This window comes from Tetrao urogallus, assembly GCF_951394365.1.
Source record: "Tetrao urogallus genome assembly, chromosome: 1".
NCBI lineage: Eukaryota > Metazoa > Chordata > Aves > Galliformes > Phasianidae > Tetrao > Tetrao urogallus.
In genome coordinates this window covers 70,423,986-70,433,334 of record NC_136813.1, presented here as the reverse complement: position 1 = coordinate 70,433,334, position 9,349 = coordinate 70,423,986, and the positions used below count along the sequence as shown (strand labels likewise).

The 9,349-nt window shown below is 39.4% G+C and overlaps 1 protein-coding gene across 2 annotated transcripts in view; it reads right to left on the bottom strand.

The window, feature by feature from the left end:
* Positions 1–1,332: 1,332 nt before the first annotated feature.
* The window catches only part of SHROOM2 (shroom family member 2), a gene marked incomplete at both ends in the record, with an annotated part of 120,276 nt that continues 112,259 nt past the window's right edge, over positions 1,333–9,349 (bottom strand). The window contains 2 exons of one of the 2 annotated variants that reach the window (XM_079548649.1): positions 1,333–1,599; positions 5,966–6,238. In XM_079548649.1, the coding sequence (XP_079404775.1) occupies positions 1,333–1,599; positions 5,966–6,238 (540 nt within the window). The remainder of the gene's footprint in view (positions 1,600–5,965; positions 6,239–9,349) is intronic. The other variant, XM_079548650.1, reaches the window with a different exon arrangement.

Here is a 9,349-nt window from a genome sequence, read left to right as displayed (position 1 = left end):
ACACTACAGAATTTCTCTGTAGGTATCCGAGCGAGTCAACATAACCTACTACTGTGCTAAAATACAAGTTAGCAGCTCTTCTTAGAGCTACTGGAAATCATACCTTACAGTCAGTGGCAGTATTACTAAAACATAATCAGTAATCCAATACTGCAAAATTGCATCCTCTCATTTATCACCGTGTAATGAAACAAACAGAACCCACTTATGTTCACAGTTACAAAGCAGAGTTGCTCCAGGTAATGCACAGTATTTACATGGCAGACGTTGTTTATATTGCATTTGGTAGTCTGAGAAAGTAGAAAGAAAGAACAGCATCACATAGGTCAACTTCAGTATAATTTAACTGTCTATAAAAAAAAAATCACAATGTTCAGTAATCAGAACAAAATAGAAGCAGTATCTTTAGCCTACACTTATTTTCATAAAATGTAGCAGTTTGGAGAGAAGAAAGAGAAGAACATGCATTAAAAGCACAGCTGAGAAAGAACAAGAAAGAACAACTGAGCTTTCTAAATAATTTAGACAAGAAATGTTTTGGAAAAAAAATCAGCACAGCATTTCCAGCCAGTTTCTTAGATCAAGTCTAATTTAGAAAAGAAGGTAATGTGTATACAGTGAGATGGTGTAAAATTACACCTTGGAAATTAATTTTTTTTTCATAAAAATCTTCAGCAAGGTAGCTGTTAGGTGATTTGCAAGCTGGTTTAAGAACTGTTCAACTGAGACTGATTTCAGAGTTACTTCTGTGAGGGGGAAGTGCAATCCTACATACAATATTATAAAAAAGTGTCTGATGCCACAGGATCAGAGTGACACTACATTTCAGTAATCTGAATATATTAGCTATGAGATGCACATTTCCCCTGTTTAATGTGTCTTAAAAAAATAATACTAAAAAGCCACTATAGAGAGAGCTTCTGTACTTGTGTGCATTCAGAAATTGCTGTTGGGTTTCCCAGCAATCTGTACAGAATCTGAACATAAAGGAAGCATACATTCTATTCTAAAAAATGCTGGCATGCACAACTGCTACAGACTTTCAGCTTACTGAGTAGAAAGGTGAAGAGTCTATCCGCCTCTGTGGAGCTTTCTGTAACTTAAGCAATGACAAGTGGCTATGGAGTCCAGCAATAAAAATGTATTCTAAAAAATTAAATACATCGTCCCAAACATGAAAGATTATTGCTGTTGTGAAAGCTATTTTTCTCTTATGCACTTGTTTCTCTATCTGACACTCAGAAAAGCCAAGATATTCATGTGTACACTTGGAAACGCCCCCATCTCTTCCTTCTTTCCCATATTTGACATCCTTGGTCAAACTCTGTCCTCTCATTTAAGCCGTTCAGGTTGGAGGCTGTCGGTCAGACATTTAAGCTGCTCTTCCCCCAGCTTGATCTTGTCCTCAAGCTCTCGCTGCTCAATGATGAGGGCTGACTTCATTTTTACAAAGTGCTCATAGTCTGCTAAGTTCTCCTCACTCAAGTAGTTTGCCAAGATGTCAAAGACAATGCGCTCTCGGCGATCCAGGTTCTCCTTCAGCTCTTTTGCATCTTCATGTTGCTGGGTCAGCAGCTTCTGCTTCTCTACCAACGTCCGCTTAGGAGAGAAGAAAAACAGTTAAAAATGCAGTGGGTTCACCAGCTCGAGACAACAGCTTCAGTGTCTAAGTCGTCTGTTTTAATTGCAAAGACAAAGATTTTTCTAAATGCATAGAGAGGTGGAATAATAAAACTTATTAACAGACAGGGATAAGACTCAGTCAGTGAAAGATGCACCAGGACTTTTAATTGGCCTTAGCAGCACAAACTTTAAAGACTACTTTACTACTTAGTAGTTTGAAATAGTTGTCTAAGCTCTCCAAAATGAGATTTAACTCATCTACATCTTACATCTTCAATACACAGCACTGAACTTCTACGCTGTAATAACTGTGGCTAGGGAACACAGAAGCATTCTAATTAATGGAGCAATTTATTCTTGCACAGCTTGGCAGTTCTGCTTCAGTCTGCACAACTCTCCTGTGAGATGTGAAAATGTGTGGTCTTGAGAAATGATCAACAGTGAGAGCTGGGGAAAGATGATAAAAGCAAATAAAGGTTTGCTGTTGTTGTTAAAAAGCATCATCTTCTTAAAAGGACTGCTCACTTTCTGCTTCATGCCTTCACTATAATCAGTGCCTCTCAACTACAACAGAGGAGGATTGCTGTGCCACAGATGTCTGTTTTGCCCTAAGGTTTATTCTGGCCAGATAGAAGTTCCTACAGTTTAAGAACTAACCCACAAAAGGTACAAAATAGGAAAAAAAGAGGTTGAATAGAGAACCACACACATATAGTAAAAGAAAGGCGAGGTTTATCTGACTGGTCTCTTCCTGTCTCCTCCTAGTAGGCAGCCATGCCTGAATCACTCAGCTCTGCTGCTCCTTTGGTACTCCTTCAGCAGTACATGGAGTGAAGTAAGAGCACTGTTAATCTAACCTCGTTCAGATGCCTGCCTAGAAATGATGGTATTTTTCCAGCATTGATGAGTGTGACTGGCCTACTAGATGTCAGGAATTCCAGTACAGACTTCTCAACCTAGTCAGAAAGTGCCGCTAAGAAGTACAGTGCTGTAATTTTTAGCTTTGCTTCAACATTTTCTTTGAGATCTATGTTTTCTAATAAACCATGATCTGCTTTTGTGAAGCTCTTCAAGTAAATTTAACAATTTTTTTTTTCACTTGGACTTCACACGCTAAAGAACACAGCCTAAAGGATTTACAGAAAATTGCTTTTGTAGACTACAGAAATTGTCCTTTCAAGGCAGAAGTATGAGACAAAGAGGGATGCACAACAGTGAGCTGTAACAGATGTATGTCAGCTGCACACATGTCCAGTGATGTCTCTTCTTGTACAGACCACTCAGTGCTTAGAAGGTGAAACTCTAAGACTTCAGCTATTAGTACACTGAAAATATGCAGATTAGATTAGCTCAAGGTTCAAGATAGCCACTGAAAAACATGGACAGAAATTATACATCATCAGCCAGTTCAGTTTGCCTTTGAGTGTAAGCCAGGGAAAAAAAAAAACAAAAACCAAACCATTTCATGTAATTTGCAAGCAGATCTATCTGCTGCAAAGAGATGGAAAGACTCCTCTCCAAAATTCACTAGCAGCCAGCCCCAGACTTGGGAGCAGAATACCTCTGCTATTTATGTACACATGCAGAAGCAGCAGGAGAATCAGGATTTGATGAACACAAGAGGTCATATATCAACCAGCTGCTAGCCCAGCTGCACAGCAACGTGCCTAGTGCTGTGGTGGGATGTTTAGTTCTTTTAAAAAATCCTGAGATTTAAATTGTACCATTTCTTCTTACCATGCCTGTCACATGACTCAAATAAGGGGATGTAGAAAGGCACAAGGCAAACGGAAACATGTCTCAAATTTGATTTCACCACTGTCAAAGACTGACACCAGAAAGCTTGTTTTGAAGGGTAAAGTGAAACAGTAGTAGGCTCAAGATGCCACTCTTGAGGAGACTCTGAGTAATGGTTAAATGGTTCATCAGGCCTACAGGCACAACTGCTTGGACATACCACACTGTCAGATGGGTTAGAGGCTGTATCATCTGATGGACCTCAACTGATTAGAGCAAAGCAGAGTGCAGAAAGCTTTTTTTTTTTTCAGTTAGCATTGTTTTGAGGCTCCATCCATACAAAGGATTATCTAAAGCTGCTCTGATGGAACTATTTTTGGCTCTTCCTATTGAGAGCCTTTCTCAGTTATTGCTGTTTTGAACCACAGCCATATGAAAAGGGACTTCTTCCACCTCTGTGACTTCCCAACATCCATTTCCTAAACTGCTACCCTTGTCAATTGTCCTTAGTCTAGCAGTAACAAGTCTCGTGAGCCTACACACATGATCAAATCCATGAACCGCTCATTCAGTGCTTCAGGGTTCTTACTATGCTCTGACCTTGGTTGATAAGGAAAGTAATGGGAAGACATTGGTGTAGTTGTGTAGAATGAAGGGGGCTGGTAGCTATTTCAGATTAACATCTGAAATCAGATCACTTCCAGAAGCAAAAGTTGAAACATCTGATACTGTTTCTCATAGCAAAAGAGACCTACAACAGACCATCTAGTGGAAAGAATATTAATTCAACAGCAATCATTTGCTTGCTGGTACTGCTTATTTACAAGCCCACTGAACTGTTGGCTGGTTCCTGGAATGTGAGTTTCCTAGAGAAATGTTTAATAGACAGTATCAGCTAAAACAAGACCCAAAAACCAGTGATCACTAGGGACATGATCCCAGGATGGAAGTAATCTCCCCTGTATTTTATTCACGTGATGCATTAGTAATACACCAAATATAATCATGTGAGCTACAAAATAACAAATGATAATCAAAAGAAGCCACGCATGCCAGCCTAAATTCAAAGATATACATATGTACCTCTGCACAAATTATATTTATAGTCACAAGTACCTGGGGGCATAATCTGAGAAGCATCTCTTACTGACACTTTGGACACGTATCTGATGTTACTATGGCAAAACTATGGTGTAAGTGCATGAGAAGGCAAACAGGGATTGGAATATATTAGGGGCTTGGATTTTTGTCAGTCTACATGTGATAGCAGAAAACACAACTTCTGACCACCTATACCACACCACCTGCTTACCTTCTTTTTTTTCCATATCTAGCTAAGTAAGTTATTTTTATCAGTTCTCAAGTTGTGCTTCCTATGCACTTATATTATCTGGTATCTCTTTCCCCAGCTTACACTCCCATCTTTGAACCCATTAGGCAACTGCAACCACATTTAGAAAAAATCTGTCTAAAAGAGGATTAAATTTCTCTAAGTTTCAGAAGCTTTGATCTGCCCTCTAATAAGCTGCCAAATACCTTCCCTTTGCATCTATCAGAAAGGGGTCTGTCTGGACAGCCATTAAGCAAATATGCTTGGCAGCATCTGGAGCCAAACAGCAAAAACACAGCTTCCAAGTACTCGCAGCACTTACTGATGAGACAACGAAGTATGCTGAGGAAACAACATAAATCCACAGCACATGGACAAAAACACTGACACAACGCTGCTGGCACTTCAACTCTCAGCTACAAGCCACAAATCCCACTTCACATTCATTTAACTGTAGAGGCTAAACTCACTTGACACATAATCCCTCCTATAGTCATTTTGACCTGTGATTTTCCCACATCTAAATCTCTTCTTCAGTGCATATCTGTATCCCTAGATATCGGCCTCCCAGCTAAGGCCTGCTGGGATCTGAAACTAAATTATGTGGTCCAGCATGCTCACAGGTAGGGTCCAACAGGTAAGAATACCGTGACTGCTACTGGAATTTTCACATCTGCTTGGACTCCTTGATTACCAGGCTATTTTGGTTGGGTAAAATATGTTTTGTACTGAAAAATTCTTTTTGCAATGCCTCCCTATCCCCCTTTTCTATTTTTAATACTTGTTCTTTCTTGCTAGGCATTGTAGAGGAAGCTGGAGCACACAGGAAACTTCTTTGTCTCACAATTTTTTTTTAAATCACAATCCTTGTGGAGCATAAAGAAATCTGAAAGCTTTCTGTATTTCAACACAAAGTCACACTTACTCCTTTTCCCATCTTTTGCACTGTCAGAGAGAACAGTATTTTTATCTCATTAGTTATGCTCTCATTAGTAGCTTTCTTCTTTTGCTAATATTTTTCTAAGGAGCTTCTTTTCCAGTTATGTTGCCACCCAAAACACCACTTGTCTGCCAAGCCACCAGTTTTATAATAGTTTTTTTGTAGTTTTAGTATTCCAAGCAGAAGCAAAACAAAGAGATAAGTTTTAAGAAATCTAAGGGTAATGGCCTTATGAGATCTATCCTTTCATTATCCCTTTATGTTTCAGATGAATACAAGGAAAAAACCTTAGCAGATTCACTAAATGTGGCTACGTTACTATTGTATTTTCTTACCCGCTCTTCAGGAGAGGTGTTTTCATCCAGGTTATTAAGAGCATTTTCCACCCGGGCCAGACGACCTGAGAGTGACAGCAGGAGGTTGACTACTTTGTCCAGGTCTCCAATAAACATCTTGAATTTGTCAAACTCATTTGGTTTGCAGACCTCTTTCACAATGGCCTCCACCTCCTCCCCCAGAATATTGTTTGCTTGGATGTCTTCCAGGAGTGTCTCCCGAGCTTCCCTCAGCACTTGCAGTTTCCTGCTAATGCTGTCAATAAGTTCTTGCTGTGGAAGATAAAGGGAATGAGAATTTATTAGCACAAATCACTTTTTCCCCGCTTCTAATTCTGAAAGTCATGTCAGAAATTTAGCACTGCTATGTGACTTTTTTAATACACTGAAACTCCCATGTGGCTTGGACAACGAGTGCACTATACATAAATACATGTCTAAGGTAACTATAGTGACACTGGATTCAAAGGTTCAGAATGCACATCTATAATGCTCAGCTTGAGACCTGTGCTAAAGCAACTCACCTTTCTGGAAAAAAAAGATGAAAGATGTTTCCTTAAGTCAGCATTACTACTGCTCCTTTGAACGTCTTCAAAGCCTACTATGGAGCCGCATGAAGTACAGCACATCCTTCTTCTCAATACCGTGCCTAGAGTACCTTTTTGAAGAGCTACACTTCAAGAACAGCACCAGAAAAACAATCCTGTATTTTCACCATGACAGTTAGAAATAGGGCACTACTAAGCTTTTTATTCCTTTCTGTAGAATATTAACATTCCCTTCCAAACAGCAGCCCTTTCACTCAGAAAATCTTGAGAGTTATCAATGCCATACAGCATTTCTGTAGGTAAACCGTAATCCCTATGGCATAGAACAGGAAACAAAATCTAGTTCTACAGCATACAAAGCTGCCCTGTGCAGAGTGGCTCTCACAGAGGACCACACAATTTTTGACTAATGTTGTCCTACACCAGCCAAAAATACTACCTAATTTACAGTTTTGTCAGCTTCTCCAGTATAATGTCCCATTGCCTGGAATGTGCATGCCTTAGCTTGGAACAATCATTGTAGGTGGGTCACCAGTAGAGCCAGACCAAGAATCCCAACATCCTCCCTTAATGACCTGTGCTCCACCTGTGCTGCCTCCCTGCATCTGGGTGGGAGGGCCCTGTCTCAGATATCCTCATCAGCTTTCAGGTGTGCATGAGGGGTGGAGCTCCTTACAGTCAGTTGTCTACCCTAATGTGACATGAATCGCACTCCAAAAATACCCCATTAACTTAAACTTATATGCATATTTGGCATTCAGCTAATCTCAGGTATGAAAATTCCCCCATATCATTCTTTAAACATACACCTATTATTGTCATTTATAAGTGAAAATTGAACAGATTACTCCTTTTTTTTCTTTTTTTTTTTTTGCAAAAAAAAAAAAATAAAAAAAATTACTCATTACTTTCTTTAGGAAACCCCTCTAAATAAAAATCTGATTGCAAGCCTTAATGAGTACAGAGAAATATACTGGTAGCAGCTATTGCTTTCAGATGTCATAAAACAGTCATTGCCATTCTGGGAACAAAGAGAAGTCTGCCATCTTAACCAAAGGCAATCATACTCCAAGTAATGCAACACTTTTTTGAAGGTAGAAATTCAAACACATGGATTATCTGGGTTGGTATTCTCCCTTTTGATTTAATATACTAGGCCAGGTTAATCTGGTTTTGGGTTATCTGTTAGTCTGGGTGTCCAAAAGATTAAGGTAGTAAGCAGTTCTACAGATGCCTGCTTTACTGACTGATTAATCTGCAGGATTTGATTTTTTTCCCTCTCCCCTTTTAGTGCAAATGCACAGTTTGATTTAGATTATGTAGGTCACAGTGCCAGGCTCTTATTTCCCCCAGCTGACATGCACATACACTGCTGCTGTTTTATCATATGGAACAACAGAATACTATTCTACTCGATGTTATTATCTCAAATTTTTCATTTCTGTAGCTTTTCTGTGACTTACACTAATGAAAAAAGATTGTAAATGTGCACAGTATTTACCAATCAGGACTGACAGTCCAGATCAGGAATCCAACCAGGTTCCTTTCTTAAAAAATAATAGTTAGAAAAAAATATTTTCATAGAAGCATCCTAATTACATGTCTGCCAGTAGCTGAAACAAGGCTCTTACGGAACACTTTTGCAGGTGAGAAGATATTTAACCCCTCTTCAAGACTCTTGTATCTTTCAAGATTTGGTTTGCGACCACTGAACGCTCCCTGTCCAGGTAAAGCAGTCTTTGCACGCTGCGACTGTGAGCTCACCACATGCTTTGGCTAACCGGCAGAAAACCTGCATGATGCTCAATACTCAATGAGCCAAAAGATTTCCAATCTACATCCGAAAACCGGCAGATGAATAATTTACTCCTGTGAGTTCTGAACAAGAAAACCTATCTTTTCCTAGTAACTGTTGCTCATCTGACTAGCAACGTAGAAAGTAGCAGAGCAGAGTGTTTCTCAGGTGGTTCACTCAGGTGCTGATCAGCATGTTTCCCTAAATTATTTGCCTTTTAGCTCACTGCTTCATTTCGCATAAATCTCAGGCCTAAAAAAGAAATTAGTTTTTCTTCTATTAATGATGAGACTCTCTAGGAGGTACTGATGTTTTCCTATAGGCACACAGGACCCTTCCTACTCAGCCACATGTAGATTTTTTTAAGTACTGAAAACTGTCTTGCTATGTCTTCAATGTCTGCTCGAGATTTTATAATTGTGGTAAACATACTTCATATTCAGCAAGAGACACAAGCACCATTCATGATAGGGATCACCCCAAATATATGTTCTTTCATTTTGGAGCATCTGTGTAAGGAATTCCCGCATGTTTTTCAAAGTCATACCATCACTACAGCTCATAAAAGAAAAAAAGTAAATAGGAAAAGAACCCTAAACATTTCAGGTTTGCAGAGCAGGGAGTCATTCTACAGTTGACTGAAATTAAAATACTGATAAGACTGAAATTAGGAAATCAAGAAAGAAGTTCTGGCTGTGCATCTCCCCTAAAATAACCGAAGTCAACGAAGTGTGCTATCGAAGCATTAGAGTCCTTAATGATCCTTTGTTAGCCTGCTGCTAAGTTGGGCCAAGTTGCATATCCTGGCTGTTTAATAAAGATGCCCTGACCCACTTACCACGAGTTATATATGTTTTCTGACAAGATCCAAGCTGAAAGCCCACTGAACTGAGTGCTCACATCCTACTGCATGCAGAGGAGCAGGGAGAGAAGTAAACAGCAACATTTGACAGTATGTATAGACTGAGAAGATAGGAGAGCTCTGCTAAAAGCTCTTCATGAAGTATTCCCCTTCTGATATGGCTAGTGGTGTATACTGAA